Source organism: Excalfactoria chinensis, chromosome 2, assembly GCF_039878825.1.
Source record: "Excalfactoria chinensis isolate bCotChi1 chromosome 2, bCotChi1.hap2, whole genome shotgun sequence".
Classification (NCBI taxonomy): domain Eukaryota; kingdom Metazoa; phylum Chordata; class Aves; order Galliformes; family Phasianidae; genus Excalfactoria; species Excalfactoria chinensis.
In genome coordinates this window covers 68,145,828-68,166,725 of record NC_092826.1, presented here as the reverse complement: position 1 = coordinate 68,166,725, position 20,898 = coordinate 68,145,828, and the positions used below count along the sequence as shown (strand labels likewise).

The 20,898-nt window shown below is 39.6% G+C and overlaps 1 protein-coding gene across 7 annotated transcripts in view; it reads left to right on the top strand.

The window, feature by feature from the left end:
- CTNND2 (catenin delta 2) overlaps positions 1–20,898 on the top strand; it is a 607,871-nt gene that overhangs the window by 317,384 nt on the left and 269,589 nt on the right. For all 7 annotated transcript variants that reach the window (XM_072330397.1, XM_072330395.1, XM_072330394.1 and 4 more), the window contains one exon: positions 273–389. In XM_072330397.1, coding sequence (XP_072186498.1) covers positions 273–389 — 117 coding nt within the window. The remainder of the gene's footprint in view (positions 1–272; positions 390–20,898) is intronic.

Genomic DNA, 20,898 nt, shown 5'->3' with positions numbered 1-20,898 from the left:
TTGAGAGAGGGCGCTGGTCTTCTTAGGTTAGGTTCATTAGTTTCTTCTTAAGATAAGACCTGTGCTTTCTTAGTTTGTTTTTATTAATCCAAGGCCAAACTTTAAAGGGCAGCATAACCCTCCTGGATCAGTGTGCCCAGCCTGCTCTGAACATGCTGTTTTGGTATGTTTTCCATTCCTTCATCAGTTGTAACTGATACATGTAAATAATAGCACATAACTAGTTTTATCTTTTGCTTTTCTGATACTATTTTGTGTTAATGTTATTACAGATGGTCAGAAGGATATAGAAGATGAGCTCACTACAGGTCTGGAGCTGGTGGATTCCTGTATTAGATCACTGCAAGAATCAGGGATACTTGATCCACAGGACTATTCAGCCAGTGAAAGTAAGTTGCCAAAAATGTGCTTTTCAGAACCCACAGTTATTTGTTATACTTCATGCTTTAAAACTGAATACATTTATTAAAGTGTTTTTCTCATTATTTTCTCCAATAAGCAGGAGACAGTGTAGCTGGGAGCAGGAAAATTGCCTCCCTGCATTTCCAATTTGATTTTTGATTTTCTTTGTAATTGAGAGAATTTCACTGGCGGTGTGTGGGCAGAAGCCCCATGCGATGTATTTTAAGAAATACGTTTAGAAATTGCAGTACTGCCGTACTGTATTACAAGGTCATGACAAAAGACTTTGGCATCATCACTACAAAAGCATCTTTAAAGCGGCGCTGTTTCTGTGTGCAAAAGCAGTAAATGAAATGTGAGGCAGTGTGATGTCACTTTTTAGCTAGTAGCTGATAGTCTTTATGAACAACATTTTCAAATGGATAAACGGGCCGTAGTCGTTGAACTATCTAAGGATGATGCACAGAACGTCAGCAGCAGCAAGAAAGCTGAGGCCTTTTCTCAGACCTTGGATCACTTGTCATTTGGTAGCTATTCTTGTTCGCAGAAGAGCGCTTTGAGTGGATAGATCCTCTGCTAGGAGCAGCAGTTAGAGAAATGAATCAAGGCTGCAGTGAGTAAGGAACAGGGACGTGCCACCCAGTGTATTTGTAGAGCAGATATCTACAAATGCATGTGCTCCAGAGTCACATACACTGAGACAAAGCTTTCCAACAGGCTGACAGGTCTGATATGAGATGTAACAGTGGGCACTGAAGATGCAAATTAGTTCCCTATTTGCCTTTGCTTTTCCTCAGTCTCCTGTATGATACACTGTTCCTGTCTGACACAAAGTATACACGCTTTCCCATCACTCCTACAGCTGCTCCTGACGTTACCTTGGCTTTTCAGTTTTCTCTGGTATTCCTCTGTATGTCCTACTCCCTGCTCCCTTGAGCCATTTTTTGTATTTTTCAGTCCCTTGCTGCTTAGTACCCTGTGACTGAGTCACATCTTTCAGGGTGGCTGCCCAAATTCAGCTTCCTTAAAACAAAAGGAATGATTTCCCTTTCCCATGGAAAGGCTAATGGAATGTGACAGCCGCCTTCTGCAAAGCAATGGTGAGTTGTCACCTGAAATGTCATCATCGTTTCAAGTGAAAGCAAAGCACTGCAAGGCTGAATGCAGAATTTTAATTTCTCAGAACATTTTTCTTTATTTTAAAACAAGATTTGCAATCAAATTCAAAGTTGACAGTCCTGGAACAGTAGGTAGTTTATCGCTTTTCAAGTACACAAGATTTCTGGGTCAACAATATCGCTAACAGTTTTTGGTAAGATGCTCTTTGACCTGAGAAGAATTTTCTGTTGGGAAAGCATGATGCAACAATTTGAGTCCGTATAAGTTACCCTGAGTTTTTCACCTCTCACTCTTGTATTCATTTTGGAGTGAGAAGATACAGACTGAATGGCTGATCACAGTTGTCTTCATACTGTGATTAGGTAGAAAAATGAATGTGCATGGGCTGCAATGGGGAAGGTTGAAAGCAAGAAGGCTCCATGGGCGGGCATTGCAGAAACTGGATGAACAGATGAAAACTAATAAAAATGTTTGTTAGGGAAGGGTGAGGATAGTAGGTGGAAAGAGGTCTGGGGAGGTGAAGGCAACTGATACTCAAACAAATTTCTGAGGATTGTCACGGAAAGATAGGAACCAAATAGGAATGTAATGAAACTAGATTGCTGTTTGCTATTTATGGTTGTTAATTAAGAATCAGATATATGTGCCAAAGCCAGTAGTTGCAGTTAATCGATCATAAATGCAGTCAGGATGTCATATACTGGATTTTTCTTTTTGTCTGGGAGTTTGTTTTCAATTCAGAATAAAATTTAACAGATACATCAGTTAAAATGCTATTCTGTTTGCAAAGTTAAAAGCACCATTATCAAGGCTGTCTGTGCAAAACATTTTTTTTTTTCTTGCGACTGCACTATATAGTAGTTATTATCATGTCTTGTTTTGTACATTTTCTGTCAGTGCTTCATTTACCCCAAAGCTAAGGTTCAGATTGTACAGTAACAGGTTGGCCGTGAGCCAGCAGTAGTGTGCCTTTGTGGCCAGGAAGGCCAGTGGTATCCTAGGATGCATTAAAAAGAGTGTTGCTAGCAGGTCAAGGGAAGTCTTCCCCTTTACTCTGCCCTGGTGAGACCACATTTAAACTACTGTGTCCAGTTTGGGGCTCCCCAGTTCAAAAAAGACAAGGATTCAGTAATCCAGTGGAGGGCCACAATGATGTTAAGAGGCCTGGAGCATCTCCTGTATAAGGAATAGCTGGGTTAGCATGGGTCTCTTCAGCTTGAGGAAGAGTAGACTAAGAAGGGATCTAATAAATACCTAAAGGGAGCTGGGAGGCAATTGGATGAGCTCAGGCTCTCCTCAGTGGTGCAATAGGACAAGGAGCAATGGCCTAAGACTTGAACATAGGAAGTTCTATACTAACATATGGAAGAATTTCCTTATGGTAGAGGTGACAGAACACTGGAACAGGTTGCCCAGAGAGGTTGGGTCTCCTTCTATGAAGATATTTAAGACCTGTCTAGATGCCTACATATATGACCAATTCTAGGGTACCTGCTGTAGCAGGGGGTTGAACTCGATGATCTCTTGAGGTCCCTTCCAACCCCTGCGATTCTATGATTCTGTGATTTCATCTTGAGCTCTACTAACTTCTCTACACAATGAGAGCATAGATACTAAGTGAAAACAAAACATATGTATTTAATAGTTTAACTTCTCACTTAAAATTAAATTGTATCTCTCCTTTGCATCCTAAAGTTCTGATGTAATGGTTATGAAATCATTCAAGTTACCTTTTTCCAGTACATAATTTTATATGTTAGTGGTTCCTTCATAGGTGTGTTGACAAATATACATAAAGTTATACAAAGGGAAATCTAGGACTGGAGTATCGCACAATATTTGCATTTCATAGACAATTTTCATCGTAATTCATTCAGTTTCTACACAGGAAGTGAGATAAATGTCTCACTTCATAAAAAGCATTTTTTGTGATGCATTGGAACTGAATTTTGGGTGTCACAGAGTAATCCAAGAGAGTTTGCTTTTTACCTTTGTGTTTGACCATTTTCAAGGAAGGCCCAAGGTGGCAAGATGAAGAATGAGGCATCCATGCAACACTGAATTGGTTTGCATTGTGTACACTGTCCATAAGACAAGGAGAAAGAGGAAGAGTGATAATTCAGAAAAAATCATCGTTGCATGCCATCTCTTAGCTTTTGGGATCTTGAATTTACGATTTGACTTCATTTTACTTCTGCATTTTGAATGCATAACTGTATTTTATGCCGCTAGGCTAACTCCGAGGAGAACATTTCTAGCCTGCTGTGTCACTTCTAGCCTAGTTGAGGCAGATTTTTGAAATCATTAAATTAAAGCTTGCCCAGGGATGTGACCACAGCTTCTTTTTTTGAACCACGTGCACACAGTGTAACAAGTTAATCTGTTGGTAGCTTTACCTTTGAAGAGGATTAGTGTTTCTGTAGTCAGAATCCTTATGATTCAGTTTTATGCACTCTGGCTTTCTCAGAACTATTTTAAAAAGTGGTCATGTAGCAGGCACAGGCAGCTGTTATAATACCTCAAATCCCAGATATCACCTCATGTGCTATTTCTTTACCAGTGAATAGTAATCATGGACGTAAGTTAACAACACATACCACACAAGCGTGGCTTAGGCAGGAGGTGTTTCATATCACTAAGACTAGTGCTCACTTTACTGAGTGTGAGTGAGCTAATAGACAAACACATAGGTAGTGCTGTATAAAGCTCTTATTACTATGGGGCAAGGCAAGCAGAGTCATCCATGATTTTTAAGTAACTGTTGTCAAAGATGAGCAGATTCATAACTGCTGTTTTATCACATCAGTTTTCTGTGGTTGCCCAGGCCTGGGACAAGGCTGTATGCATCTGAGAGGTGCTCCTACACTGTGGCCCATCTCTTTCTTTTGTCTCAACTCAGTATAAAATGGCTTTCCAGAAAAATGTGTTTCTATTTTGTGTTTCACATCAGATATTAGGAAAAATGTTGTCAAAAGAGTGGTGAGGCATTGGAAAATGCTGCCCAGGGAGGCAGTGGAATCAGAGGTGTTCAGGAAAGATGTAGATGTGGCAATGACAGACTTGGTTTAGTGGGCATGGTGGAGATGGGCTAACAGTTGGACAAGATGATCTCAGTGATCGTTTCCAACCTTAATGATTCTATGACTCTGTGATTCTACTTACAGACGAGCAAAAAACAGGAAATGATGAAGAAGACTGCAGCTCAGTTAAGACCTAAACCTGCATACCTTTGTCCAGCTTCCTGTACTGCAGGAATTTCTCTTTGCCTTTGCATAGCTATAAATCTGTCTCTACTGCGTCAACTCCAGTTGACACCACATACAACCTGATGTTGCTTTCATGGTATCAGAGAGGAGCCGAGATTGTCCTATGTTCTAGTGGAGATGCCACCAGCAGAAGGTCAATAGTCCACTAGTACCCTCAGTCTCTGAGGTGTGCAGCTGAGGGCTGCTGGCCCACATGGTGGCAGCCATCGTGCTGCACATCCCAGGCTCCACCAGTCCCTCAGTGTGACTGTAGTGGGACAGCACCCCTCCTCCTTGCTGTCAGTAGCTGTAACACTCAGCATGGCAGCCTGCAGTGGGTGGCTGAGCTGGCTGCTCCTTTCTGAAACTTTTTTGAGCCCACTGTTTTCTCATTCTGATGGATGCCAGAGGACTGTTTTTGCACAAATGAATACTTGTCACTTCAACAAGGTTCAGGGAAAGACCAGAGATGTGAAAGCCAAGCTGGGTCACATAAAAGATACTGAGAATGGGTCACAGGATAAGGATGGAAATGTGCACTGAGTGTATGGAATGGAATTGCTGGAGAGGGAAACATGCAGGGGAGCAAAATTGTGATGGGCTGTGAACCAGAGTTCAGGACGGAGCTAATGCTGATAATGTTTCAGATAAACATAAGACCACAGGAGTATTGAGTGGTGACTGTTGCTCAATTTGTGGTGTAACTGGTTGATTCAATCAGAAAAGAAACATGAAAAAAGCATTTTTCAGAGAGCTAAGTAAGTATTGTGGAGACTGTTCATTAATAGCTAAGATTAGAAAGCTTGGAAAAACGGGAGGTGAAAGAAAGAAAAGACACAAAAGGAGGAAATGTTCAGGGAGAGAAGGCAAGTAAACAGAAATATACAACCGTGGATGAAGAAGGGTGATTGCTGGAGAAAGCTTTTCATTAAGGCTGATAAGGTCACAGTCTGGCCTGCAGGTAGGTGGGGAATGTGCTGATGAGCTGTTTGAAGCACCAATGCATCCATCCTGTGTGACACAGAGCCTGGAGGCCTCTGAGCGATCATTAAAGTCCAAGCTGCCTTTTCCTGCCACTAAGTTTGCATTTTAAAGATGGGTGGTACGAATAAGTGAGATCAACGTGGAATGAAAGTTTTGGTCCTGAACTTTTTTCACTTTTACTCCCTCTTACCATTGTCCCTGTGGTTCATTTGCACGCTACGCCATGGACTGCCATGACACTAGCATCAAAATTAACTCTGAAATAATTCACTGGGGCAGATGGAGTCCTTACAGACCTGTACAGGTTGCAGAAGTGAGGAGAGGCAATGGTTACTCGCTCTTGTCGTGACATTAGCAGAGTGAGGGCTAGACAGACCGCTGAGATAACTGAGAAAATCCATTGGCACTTTCTTCCTAATATAAACCACAGGCTCAAATGTCTCCTAATCCAAAAGTCTCTAACTTTAATTTAAGGTATCTATACTTAAATCTGTCATGCTATTTCCTTTGCTTCAGTCTCCACAAAATGAACCTTAGACTGGTCTTAAAAGGATTATGGAACAGATTTATGGAGCTTTTGGTGTTGTAAGTTTCTCACCGAAATGGAATCGTCTCACCAGTTATTTTTCTCTTGCTTAATCACTTCATGTGGAAACCCTCTTTCTTTGCTCTCTAAATAGTTACCACAGACAGCAGCTATAGAGCTGTTGTTGACACGGATCACAAAAAAACTCTCATATCACTGTGACTCGGCTGCAATTCTCAGACATTTTTAAAATGCTGCATTCTGATCTTCAATTTAAAACTTAGCATTTTGTACTGAAACTTCTGCTTTCCCCACCTGATGCTGCCAGGACTGCGGGCAATCTTTTTCACATTGTCTGAATATTCACATCTGTGACTCTGTCGTCCCCTGTTCAAGATCAATTAGAGAATACAGAATGCTGATAAGGCAGTAAATGCAATGTAGATTAAATAACACTGTCTTCTTGGCTTCTACCATTTCAGAGCGAGCTTTGCTAAGGCTACATATTAACAAAATTGCAGGCAGTTAGGGACATCCCAGTCCTTATGGAGAAGAAAAAACATGGCTCAGCGCAGAGTACTCAGTCCTGTGATGTATTAACTCTTGTAGTCACTTAAAACTGTTTGCCCCAAATGCAACACAGATGGATAGCGGTACCATTTAAAAGTCTCTCCCTTGTTTTTTTTTTTTTCTTTTCCTCTAAAGAGTGACTGATGTTAGATGAACAGACAATTTTTATCTCGGGAAATTATACGTACTGTTGTATTAGACAGATGTGTTTTTCACTTATCTAAGCTGCCTAATTCTGAGGCTAAAAAGATGGGCTATGCTCTTATTTTATTGTCTTAATTCAATTTTGTTTCAGCGATTTTTTACAATAACAGAGATCCTCCTTACTCAGTGTGAAAGCAGATGTCCCACTCTGAAAGAGCACTCCTTCTCCAACCTTTATGATTTTCATCCTTTATCAGCTGCTTTATTCATTGATATTGAAAATGGACTGAAACAAAGAGGCTCCATTTACACAATGAATGTGTAAAAAGATATGTGTTTATGTGTTTTCAATCCCATTGCTCTTCTTTGTGAAATTGCCACCTGTCAGATGGCTGACATGCTGAATGAGTTGAAATTTGGCATCGGTGGACCTCACAATTTGTCAATAGATGAAGTTATTTCCATTTCATTATCTACTCTGAGTGCCAGGGTGATCCAGCTGAGTCATTCTTTGTGCACACAAAGGAGGGGTTCTCATGGGATCTCCTGATAAACACACAAACTCAAAAAATCATGTGCTCTTCAAGTATGTTTCAGAGACAAAAATTACCTCAGCAGTGCGGATGCCCCTCTTTAATTTTAGAAACCGAGTCTTTGGAATAGCAATGGCATAAGTGCATTAAAAGGGTCACTTCACCTTTCCCCCTACTTATCTTTCCTGTTGCATTAATGCAAACCTGGTTGCCATCTGACTCAACAGCTTTTAGCTACAGATAAGTCACACCGAGTATGTGTCTGAGGAAGCATCTGACAGTATTTTAATGTATTCAGAGTAAATATTTATGGGTGGATTTTTGGCTGCCTCTTGTTATTCCATCCATCTCTTTTAATGCAAACCTTCTCAATTTGTTAGCTCAAAACTCTGGGGTTTCTAAGTCATCTTTGCCCAGTTTCTAATAAGGTACACCGTTTGAACAGTGAGCAGCAGCCAGAAACATCTTCAGTTTAAGTGCTGTCTCTCTGCTCTTTGTTGCATGTTCTCACACAGAACTTTGTGCACTGACTGTCCAAACCTATTATCATTGGTATCAGCATGGTAAGGTTCAGGTAAAACAAGCATATATTTTTTGCTAGCGTATTGCATCATGCGAAATTCATGCTTGCCTTCTCACTTCAAGAGAATAAGTGACTGTTTTTTCTTTGTTGTTTTGTTTCCTTTTTAATCTTTCCTCTTTGATCACTTCTCTTGTACAAGCAAGAAAAGGCCACTGCAAAGAGTCAGTTTTAGGAGTGGAGCCACACACCTTCCCAGCAGCAATCTTGATGGTATTTGGCATCTGTTTCACCAGCTGTGCCCTGCTGTGGCATTCTGACTGTGGGATGTTATGGACTGTAACTCGAGTCCAGCTGATCTCGCCCTGCTTAGATGCTGTTCCCATTTTCAAACTCTTATGACTATTTACTCACAGGAGGCCTGGGGAATTCCACAGGAGCCAGCAGCACTCTACGAAGCAGCTTCTGCTTTCTCTGGTTCCTCAGGGGTAGCAAAGGAGTTGCTGTGAGCACCCTCCTGTGCATAACACTGAACGCCTCTTCTGCAGTTATTTTAAAGACCAGTGAGGCATCTAAAGAGATTTATAGGCTTCTCAGGGAGAAAGTGCTTGTAGCCACCAGCAGAACTGTTTAAAACATGACAGTCCAGTATGTTCATGTCCTGTTGGATCTAAATTGTTCACTTCATTTTAATCTCCCTCTTGGCCTTTCTGATACTTTCATCCTTTGCTATCCCATTGTTCCCTAGAATACCTATTCCTGTCTTGCCAAACTCTTACATCTATTAATTACTTACCTTCTTGCTTCCATTCTGTCTTTTATTTTCCAATTCCTTTATCTTTTCTGTTTTCACACGTCATGAAACAGAACCTCAGTATCTTGTTTCCCAAACAGATGCTTATTCATACTCTGAGAGAAAAAAACAAAAAACACATTTTCAGTATAAAAGTGGCCTTGTAATCCTCACTTCTTACATGTTTATCTGATTTCAGGCTAATCCACATTGCTTGCTGATGTGTCACGTTGACAGTGCAAAAGTAATAGAATGACAGCATTGTATGTAAGCCATTTGTAAGTTCCCTCCATTTCTGTACAGCAGCCTATAGGCTGATTTTTGTTTCAGTGCATTGTCACCTAGAGCATGTTTCATATGGTTCCCTTATCTCAGGTTATGCCTACACAATGAAATGGACTTTTATATATCACTTTCATACTGATATCACCATATTACTATATATCTCTGAGATTATTTCTCCTGAGATGAGTTTTGACTTTGAAGCATGGTGTCATTTTATGCTTTGTGACTTCAAATCCTTGCCTAAAGAAAACAACTCCTTAAAATCTCACTTTATTGCTGCATTACAAAATGTGAAAGTTGAATTAACACAGTAGTAATAACAGCTGGTAAAATATATATGGATGGAGGGGGAAAATGGGAAGGGGAGAGCAAAGAGATCAGAAAAGCAAGAACAATTAGTAGCAGCTTCAAAGATGGAAAGGCGGTAATGATCAGCCTGTAATGATTAGCCTGTGGCAAACACAAATCCTGCACAAATAACCAGGTGTTCCCTCATCCACTGCAGGAAGCAGTTAGTGAAACTCATTAGAAAGTGACAGTGACTTATGGTAGCATCTGTAGAAACAGAACAAAGAAAGACTTTTGGCATCTGAACCTGCAATGTGAAAGAACATCAGTAAATATTTTGTCTGTAGTACAGGCTAGGAAACAAGTGCACCCACATCCTCTTGACAGACTGATAAACCACTCACTCTGCTCATGCTGTAGTGGTATGCCAGCACCCGTGCTCTCAGCACAGCTAGATGCCAAGAACTGCACAGCTCAGTGATCCTCTGATGCCAGCTCATGAGCACGAAACCAGTCTGCAGATGCAGCCGTGCAAGAAGTAATTGGTTTGTTGGCCTGTGTGAGATGTGAGGGGAACAGCAACACCTTGGCAGGTATGGTTTGGGGCTTAATTTCTTTTGTACTACATGGAGTTTACAGAGGTCTCAGCAAAGTCAAATTTATGTGACTTGTATAACATAAAAAAAGGAGTTTTTTCCATTCTTTTTTCTTTTTTTTTCCATTCTGGCTTTAGAAATGGACAAATGCATTTTATGAGTACAATGTGAAAGGAGGGTGGTGCTTGTCTATGGACAATGAAGGAGAAAAGAAATGAAATAACAAAAGCATCAACAGAATCCTGGCTGTGTGAGGAGTTTAATGGAACTCTTTCTCTGTAAAGAACAACATGGAAAATGCTGTTTATGCAGGAGATATTACATAGTGAAATATAAGCGGTGGCATTTTTTTTTACAACAAGTCCTCTTAGTACACCTCTTGTTTTATGAAAGGGATGTTTCTGGGAGATGAAAAAAGATTTTCATAAAATGTTGACCTTGTTGACTTACTACTTAGTAAACTTACTTTTGAGGCAGTGTTAAATACGCTCTGAATCGGTTTACCTCAGAGGCCAAATAGCCATTTTCATTTGTGGACAGAAAAGATTCAAGATTTAAGCCTGTCAAATGTCGGAGGGGAGGGGGGAAACACTACTATTTTGCATGAGAAAAGGAAACCTGTGCTATTAGTTAAGTTCATAGAACAAGGTGATAAATCTAATGATAAGTTTCGGATTATACCAACTATCTGTGAAGAGTCATGGGTCCTTTATAGCCAGAAGCTGCCATCTTTGTTTGGTTTTGTTTTGAAACCTCGAAGATTTGTCTTTTATTATTATTTATTATTATAATTATTTCTGATTGATAATGCACTCAGCTGTGTGTGACTCATGTTTGTGTGGTGTCTGTAACCATCTGATTTTATTTCCTAGAAATGAAAAGGAAGCACTTCAGTTCAATGCTATCAATAACAACCTTTAGCTGTGGTGAGCACATAGGGTGATTAGGAACACTTGAAACTGACAGTTGATCTTTCAAGGTATAAAATACTTCCAAAAATTATGATTTTATCATGCAAAAGATACTCCTAATTACCTGGTTGTTGTTGTTTTTCTTTCTTCCTTGAGGAGTGGCTGAGACCCCTTGGTTTGCTCAGCGCAGAGCAGAGCTGAGGGGAGGCCTGATGGCTGCTGGGCTCCTCATAGGGAGCGGAGGGGCAGCGCTGAGCTCTGCTCTGTGTGACAGCGACAGGACCTGAAGGAACAGCATGGAGCTGTGCCCGGGGGGGGCAGTGGGGGTAATGGAAAGGTTTTTTACTAGGGGGCAGTGGACATAGAAGTGGGCACAGCCCCATGTGCTGGAGTTCAAGGTGCACTTGGATAATGCTTTTAGACATGGGGTTTGGATTTTGGGGGGTCCTGTGTAGAGCCAGGAGTTGGACTCAGTGGGTTCCTTCCAACTGGAGATATTCTGCAATTCTAAACCCACTCAGAAGGTGAGCTCAGGTATTGTTCTACTGTTGTTCCATATTCTGATCTTTCAGTAGGCAGAAAAATTCTGTTACGGTGAATATTGTGTGACTTTTACCATTCCTGCATACCACACATAGAGTTCCACAGAAGTAACGTCATCTGCAAATCAGGTCATTCGTAAAAATAAGAGATTTACATTCTTAGAGTAGTTCACATCGTGTCTAACCCTGGCTACTAACAAGTTTTTTTGGCAGAGGCTTCTCATGAAGGTGTAACATGTGCCAGCAGAAATTGTACTGCCAAAAGAGCTCCAGTTCAACCTTACACATCCATAGATAGAAGGCTGGCGGGAATTATTTGTTCTATTTGTGTCCTCTGCAGTACAGAAATGCAATTTAGCTACTATCCTTGTTGCCCATCTTGCTCCTCTGCGCTTTCCATCTACTGCTCCTGTAACACCCATCATCCTAATGGTCAATGATAAATTATGTTTTCCAGATCATATCTGAATTCAATATGTGCAGAGTTTAGCAAGCAATTTCATAAAATATGATTAATCTTCTACAAAGAAGTTGCTTAATCCTGAGGTCATTTTAACATTTGCAGTGGTAGGTTATCCTTGTTTTTAATCAAAATTTCAGACAGCTTTTTCTGTAAATATCAGAAGCATGGGCAGCTTCTGTATTCTGAGCTTAAATATGTTTAAACATATTATTGCTTATTGCTTATCATTACAGGTCTTGATCTCCACTAATTTCTCTCATTCAAAATGGAGCTCCAATTTTTTTTCTTGTTATTAAGTACTACCAAGACTGCTTAAGACAGAAGATTTGTCAGTCTGGCATTTCATAAAAATAGATGGAGTAGCACCCTATCTGGTAAGATTCAGAAAGCAAAACAATGCAGTAACTGAGTAAATAACATCGAACTTACCCTATAATGTCAGGGCTGCTTAAGACTTTGTTATGTGAGTCTGATGTAATTTCTTATTTGCAAAATATACTTCCTAATTTCCCAGCAACATTTAACTGAATTCATGGGAAATTCTGGTCTATTCATAATTTATGTCTTACAGATTTTTGCCATCCGTGAAGAAATTCTTCCCCTTAATATAATTCCTTACCCAGCTCAGCTACTTTTATTTTTCTTCTTATCTCTCCCAGGTGTACAGTTAAGTGAATTGTAACTATTGGGCAATATGTGTTTGGAGAGTGCAAAGGTTTGAAACATGATTCTACCAAACACTATTTGGAGCTCACGTTTTCCATTTTGCAGTCTTGGCTTAATCGAGTACAGGTTCTTATTATCTGGACAGATGTCATTAGTATTATGCAGTACTTGGAAACCTGGTGGGGTCAAGCATTCAAAAATTCCAATAAGAGCATTTAAAAGAAAAAAAAATAAATCAGTAATCAAAAACAAACTCATTATTGTTGGAATGCAAGAGCACACAGAAGTGTGAATGGGTATTGCAGCTTGCAGTAGTGCACTGGAATCCTGATAGTCATTGTTAGTGTTCAGTATCCAGCAGCCTGGAATCCTGATAGTCATTGTTAGTGTTCAGTATCCAGCACACTGGAATCCTGATAGTCATTGTTAGTGCTCAGTATCCAGCAGCCTCAGTTGCAGAGCCACTCACAAGTCATCTACAGGAATTTCTAAATGGCTTTTTCACTTCAAGTCTTAAGAGTTTTCTTCTACTTCTTATGGATGTTTGTGGTGCTTTGTTGTCCCTTGCAGTAGTGATTTATTATTTCAGATCCTAACCAAGGTCTTCTGTCTTCTCCTTACAATAATGACTGCATTTTTATCTTGTAGAAAAAGCAAATGATAACCATCATGTAATGAAAACATTTTCTATTCCCAGTTCACTTACTCTTGAAATAAACCGTTCTTCGTCTTTTATTCAAGCAGTAATTAGGTCAGAAAGAGAGTTAGAAGGGATATCCTTGTATTGTTCCTTTACATAATGGTATCAGCCTAGTTTTTACATCTTATCTCCATATACGTATCTTTCATAGGTGTCTTGAATGAAAATGAACATATGCTAGATTTCTGAACACTTTCCACTGAAGCCTATTTTCCAGTGCTTACAAATAGGTTCTGTAACAACACTACAGCCCTTTTCTGTATCTGTAGGTAGTACATAGCCCTCTTGGTGTTGGCAGAGCATGGTACTGCATGTAAATTACTTTCCATTTCTGTAAAACAAGTTCATTTTTTGTGTACTTGCTTAAGAGTTGCTGCCGTTCATCTGAAAGGATGTTTGTTTCATAACAAGAAATCTACTTTAGTATCCAAAGTTTTATCACTTATTTCTTCATTTTGAGTATGTATATGCTTCTCCACCTACACTTTTTTTCAGCTTTATACATTACTAGGCCATAGAATAACTGTGTAACGTTGTACCTTTGGCATTCTTTATTGTAACACACAGTTACCTACATATTTAATATTGTATTGAATATCTCCTAGAATATAGATCTTGAAATACTTTGCTAGTACAGATATTTATTTGAAGGGAAATTATCTTCCATGTGAGATCTGACTAACAGCTGTCTTGAAAGTCCTTTTCCTACAGGATGTTTGACCAGTCACAGCTAACTGATTTGTTTTCATCAATTTATATATATATATATATATATGTATATGTATATATATATATATTTTTTTTTTCATCATTTTTTCTCTTCATATTTTATGCATACTAATCCCCTGATTCAAGCACATATAGATGGCTGAGCTGTATATCTCCTTTGGATTTTACCTTTTCCCATGGTCCGGTCTCTCATTTTTCTGCCTCTCATTAAGAAAATGTCCTCTTTTCATGACAACCACAAAGGTCTCCCATCTTGTTCCCTGGGCTTTTCCCCACAACTGACTGCTGCCACAGCTGCTTCCATCTGCAGTTCCACAGAGACTAGAAATGGGAAAGAGAAGAGATAAGGCTGTGCTTAAGTAGCAAATTGGCTGCTCCTCACAATCCCCTCAGGCTTGCAGTCCTTAGGAGCCCTTTGCAGGGCCTCCCTCACCTTCCCTCCACTCAAATCCTCAGCTTTCCAGAAGTGTCCTAAATAATCTCAGCAACAGATTTTCTTAAAGGAATATTTCATATTATGTCATTAGGCCATACTGCGAGGGAGGGTTTGAAAACAAACAAGTGTTTGCCCTTCTGATTCCAAGGGAAAATTTATTCCTGATTATGAGAGCGGGACTTGGAAAATGGGAGATGCCAATAAGATGACATAGAATTTCTATCTGTCATCCTCTCTAGGCTACTATCAAATATGCTGGAAACACCCTTGCAGGTTACCATCAAGAACTATCCCAGTTTTCGTTTTCTTTTCAGTCCAGTTCTAGCATTTGTCCAGCTTCCCAACTATAGTTGAGCACTCAGAAACTGAATGCCCAATCTAAACGAACTTGACCCGATCTTTTATTTTTTTTTTAGATCTTTTAAAATCATACATCTCTTTGCAAAACTGGGCAACAAATACAAGCAACTTTAGAAGTGGTTGGCAACTACTTTGGATGAATATACACTCTTAAACACACAAGAAAAGTAGGTTGTAGGGTACAAATCCATTTTTCACACAAAACCTTAATGACCTAAGAAGAAGAAGGAAGAGTAAACAATGACATCTTGGTATTTGAAGTCCTTAATTAGGACTACAGGAACACTTAAGAGGTGATTCCTCCAGCTGGAATGTGAGGTACCTCGACCTATTAACTTTGCAAATGAATGTTTAAAGGACATTAAAAGAGTTTTGCTAGTGCTTTCTTTCAACTGTTACCCAAATGAGCAAAGCGGGTTGAAGAATGTGTGAAGTGATTAATTACACTAATTAAAAACACTTTATTTACACTTACTCTATAATTTATCATTACTACTTCTGTCAGTTGATCGAAGGTGAGGGAAGTGTTGTTTATAATTGGAATGTGAGCTAATTAAATGTTCGTTTTAGCATGTTTTGGTCTATTTCCTTTGTCAATTAGGACTAGCATTGCAGTAGATGATTGACCAAGTGGAAATGTATAACACAATAATTGTGCTCCATTTTAGCACTTAATTGGAGAGGAAATGTGCCCCGTTAATCCAAGTGACTTTAAATCTTAAGGGCAGAAAAAATTCTGCTCTTTTCACTTGCATGGTATTTTCACTGGAAACTTCACACGGAAAACTCAGTAACAAGCATGTAATTATCACACGGAGGCTGGCTAGGTGTGTATGATGTCTGCAGTTTATAGTGCAATTATTTTATCCAGTTCAGAATTAATTATTGCATAGATTTAGAATACTGAATTAATCATGCCTTTATCTTGTAATAATACAGTACTTTATGTAACTTGTCATTATATGGTAATTATTTTATAATTTAACGACTAGCAGATAATGTATTATTGAATACTTGCTACGCGATAGCTTCTGCTCTGCGACGTGAAATTCTAGTCCTCTTTCATAATTCAGCCATACGATTGCTATATCACATGAACTAAAAATATATCTTGAATTGTCATGGGCTGCAAAGCTACAAATATAAATATTCTATGTAATATAATTCATGAGATACTACTGTCTACCTGTTAGGAAACAAGTAACTTTTCAGATGATTGATGGGCAGACAGTAGGGATCAGCTGTCAATAGCATCACCACAGGGAACAATTTCTTTGGCTTCTTTTAGTGACTTCCACCTTCATAGTAATCCCACATTTACCTGGCTATTTAGTTTTGTGAACAAGCAATGGCTCAGAGATAGAAGACTGAAAAAATACAATGTTCACTGAGTTAGTAATGTAGTTAATCCCCAGATTCCCACTACCTGAACTCGCTGTCTTGTAGGTTAAAATATTTCAGCAGCAATATTGACTGCACTTGATTTGTAACACACTTATTACATGTCATGTATTTGTTTCTACATCTTTTAGGTCTTTTCCAACCTTGGTGATTCTATGACTCTATGATTCCATGATTTCCTCTGTAAGCGTGCTTCAGTTTCATACAGCTTAATGCATCTTCATGTACCTTAAAATGTATTACAGACTGATTTGACTCCTACTGAAATCACCAGGCACATTCCAGTGGATTTGACTATGAATACTGATTATAGGCCTTATCCCTTGAGGATTTCTGAGCATACAAAAAAGGACATTCCGGACCTTTCTTCAATGTATAAGTGGGATTGGTCTGATGAAATGCAGGTAAAAAGTCAGTCACACAAGTGAAACTAACTTTTGTGCTGAGCAACAGAATATCATTTAAAATCAAACTGTACCATTTTTTTTTTTTTTCCAAACAATACAAAGGTTCTTTCATCTTGTTTTGAGTAGACTGAAAAGGGTTGTTTGAAACAGAGAAAATGTAAAGTATGACCTAAATAGAGAACTATTGTAAGCTAATTTTGCTGGTGTAATTTTCTTGTTACGTTACCACCCCCTTTCTTTCCTTGGACCTTAATGGTCTGTAATCTCTTATCACATCTTAGATATAAAGTAGAATTAAAAGTTTCTGTGTATTTTTTCTATCACTATTTCTCTGCTGCCTTAGAAAGCACTGTTAGAGTACAGACAGTGCTGTAGGTACTTAGAAGTTCCTTAGTATTCCGAGTATTCTGCTGCTCTGAAATAGCTATATGAAGTATCTCTCTATGCAAGCACCAACTGTACAAGGATAACTTAAAAAAATAATTCAGAAATGATGTTTTATATTTTGTTGGGTTTGTTTGTTTGTATGAACTTGGCTGGTTCGTTTTGTTTTGTTCTCCAAAGGCTGGAATAAAGAAAGAGGAGGTGGTCTCAATAAAGCAGAAAAAAACATGCAAAAGATTAAAATAATGCACTTAAAATACAAGGACAAATATTTTCATAATTACTTTTCTTTTTTTCCATTTTTGACATAGCCATGGATGAGCATAATTGAGATTCTTTGCAAGACTTTGATTTCCTGTAACCAACTGTTACTGAGATGTCCCTGAATTAATTATAATCTTATCATATAAGGCCACTCATTTTCTTGGCTGGCTTTTTAAATAGCTACAGTGCAACTTGTTGCAGCCTTGCACATTGTGTTATTAACCAGAAAGAACAATGTCCGGAGATGAAATCCTGCCATGCAACACCTTACCCCAACAGGCACAGTGCACAGTAACATCCCCGCCTGTGCCTGGGGAGGCTCCCACAGCAGCCTCTGCCTCACATTCCTGCAAGCTCCTGGACCCCCTTTCCCCCCACTTGCCAACAGATCAGAGCTGCACACTTCTGCAATTGAGCCTGTGCATCAGCAGCTTATATTTACAGCCATATACACCATATTTAGTGCCATGAATCAGCTTGTTTATAGTAATGCTGTATTCTGCTTGTTTTCTCAAATGCAGTATGGCAGGAAGGTGGCAACAGGCTTTGTGCTGCTATCCTTAGTGGTGGGACTCAAGGTAGGCCAAAATCCTGCAGTGGATCTGTTCCCCCTCCCTGTTTTGCACCAATTGAATTTGACGGGTAAAAGCAGGTTCCCCAAGCCTCTTAAACTACTAGGCTTTTAATGGAGGAAAAAAAAACAAACCTGTAACACAACTGCCAGTAAGATGTGTCAGTAATACAATGAAAAGAGCTTCAGAATAAGCCTCCCGGCTTCCCTCACTCTCCAAATGGGTGACTCTTCTAACTCTGCCATGCCTTCCAGGGCCTGGGCTTCCAGACTGTGAAGGAAAATCCTATTTGTCTTCTCTGATTCCTGGCACAGCCCTCTGCTTTCCATCCCCTCCGAAGTTGCAGTGTGGGTTGGCTCCCAGTTGTATGCATGTCCATCATCCTCCTTTGGTTTTTTTCTCACCTAGTCTTCTCTGTGCTGCTGATTTGGAGTACCTGACTGAAAGTAGGGAATTTTCAGCTGTTTGAACCCTTCTGAAAACAAATGAAAAATATCTGCATACACAGGTTTTTAAATGAACGCAGCAGAGTTGAAACAGTTGCTGAGTAGAAAGAGCATTTTGCCGTGGAGAGCCATTGATAAGCCTGTGTACAGCTGTACACAAACAAACCATTTTCTTCTCTTCTGTGTGAGCTGCAGGCTCTTCAGGGGGTTCCTTTGTGCGCTCAGACTGAAATTCGAAGAATCCTGATGGGAACGGTGATCTGTCTTTTCCCTATCAGACGAGACAGGCTTGTAGTCACTAAATCCTGAACATGGAACTTGTGTTTTTTTGAAGACCACTCTGATCTCAAATGTACCTTGCAGTCTGCATGCTTGTTTTAGACTTAGTTATTTGCAGGCGAGCAGCCACAATTCTCATTCTGATTGAGAAATGAGGAGGGTTTCTTTTAGAGGTAAATATCTATCTGTCTGTCTCTCTCAAATGAATTTTAATTACTCAGATGCGTGTAAATTATTAGCTCGTTTCTGCTTGTTAGGGTACGAAATAAAAAGGATTGTCCAGTATTTGGTGAGCTCACAACCGTGTGCTTCAAACTTTTTTAGTTTTTTTCTTCTCCATTTGAATGCATTTCTTAAATTCCAGTGAAGCATTTAAGCTAAATAGTGCAGGGAACCCATGTATGCAGTGCTAGCTATGTACATCCCCCGATGAGCAATAGTAATATGAAAGGAACACTTTAAAGCCAGATGCAATGAAAATTTAAACATATTGAGTTCATAGCATGTGATAGTTTAATCATTATTTAAGCTTTAGAAATGTCATAGCATAATTACTTTAAGAATGAGTTCAAACACTTTCATGTGCAGAAATTTCTTTCTCACTTCAACTTTTTTCGCCTCCTGAGAAATTTACTCTCTTATGAATTTTCTGCCCTTAATCACGTCATTTGATCACAGGCAAACTTTCAGTGAAAACTCAAAATCTGAAAGATGAGCACATAGTCTAAAATATGTATTTTTAAACTAAGCCTGTATTCTCTTTATGATCTTTAAATAAATCTACGAAAATGTTTCTTTTATTAAAGAACAAGATCAGCAACAAAGCCCGTTAAATGGAGAATGTCTAGTACAATTTATTTGCAGAGTCACAGAATAGAAAGCTACCGTATATTGGATTTATAAGCACCCATGCGGGATTAATTCAACTGCCCTAAGTATGTGATATATTTTTAATAACCCCTCAACATATACAGAGCTGTCTCCTTCTGCACTTGTAAGGAAAGGACAAGGACCAGAATTTACTTTCTTAATTTCTCCTATCCGTGGAATATCCTGATTAATTAGATCGAGTTGGCAATTAATAATCTATGTTGTTATATAAAATAGCCGCATAATCGCTGTCTGCACTCCAGTGTGAACACTTCCACTGTTACACAGCATACTGCAATTTTATTTTATTTCTAATATGAGCCATTCAGGTTGGATTTTGAAAAATGTCAGTTATAATGAGTCTGCCATTTCTGGGGAACGAGATGGGGAAAAAATATTTTCCATGTAAATTTTGGAGAGGAGGAGGGTTGTTTGCACATTCTTAAAATGGAAATCTTTGTGGAGCAGCTGTACGTCCTCTTAGCAAAGACTTACAGGATGTAAAATTTGGCATTTGTATTAGAGAGGTATTGGGAATTATTTACCATAAAATTCACTGAAAATTGACCATTGTAATTCTCTTTAAAACTGAACTTTTCATGTGTTCCGTCGGAGTTAAATCAACATTATCATTTCCCATCCCTTAAGCTCTGTGCCACCTGCTGTGCACTCATGAGCGTGTTTTTGCTAACCAGAACTTGAATGTCTCATCCCTGGGGAGCTGCTGGATATGTATGGATTGTAGTCGTTTGGGCCAACCCACGCTGCCTTGTAGTGTGTGCAGTGCCCAAGGCCTAACCCTCATCATGTCTCTACTTTTACTTCCCTTGGTGGGCCAGACACCATGGCATGCAGCTGGTTCCTGGAAAACTAGGAGACACTGATTAGAGATGGCATAGGGTGTGGGGCCTTTGTGTGTGTGGCCAAGAGGAACTCACCACCAGCAGTGGGAGGGCCTGTCTCAACCACGCTGACAGGGCTGGGCAGCGGTACATACTCTCACAGCCAAAATCAGGGAGTCTGCTATGTTAGTGTGATGCTATGTCAGTGCTAACAAACCTAAGTGAACAGGTTGCACTGGCACAGATCACCCAGAGATGTGTTGAATACCCCATTCCTGGAGACAGTCAAGGTCAGGCTGGATAAGGCCATGAGGACCTGATCCAGCTGTAGGTGCCCTTGTTCATTGCAGGGGAGTTGGACTAGGTGACTCTTAGTGGTCCATTCCAAATGATTCTGTCATTCTACAATTCTACAAATACGGGAACATCTTAGTTTTGCAGAACAACTAGAAGAAAATTAGTGTCACTATCCATTTTCCTGACGCTTGCAAGTACCTTTTGGTTTGGCAGCCCTTATCGGAGCTTGTTGCCTGTGCTCTGCTCTCCTACTGCATGCTTCCATGAGGGGAAAGATAAGGTAGGCTGACAAAACAGGCATCAGAAATTCACCGAGATCAGGGT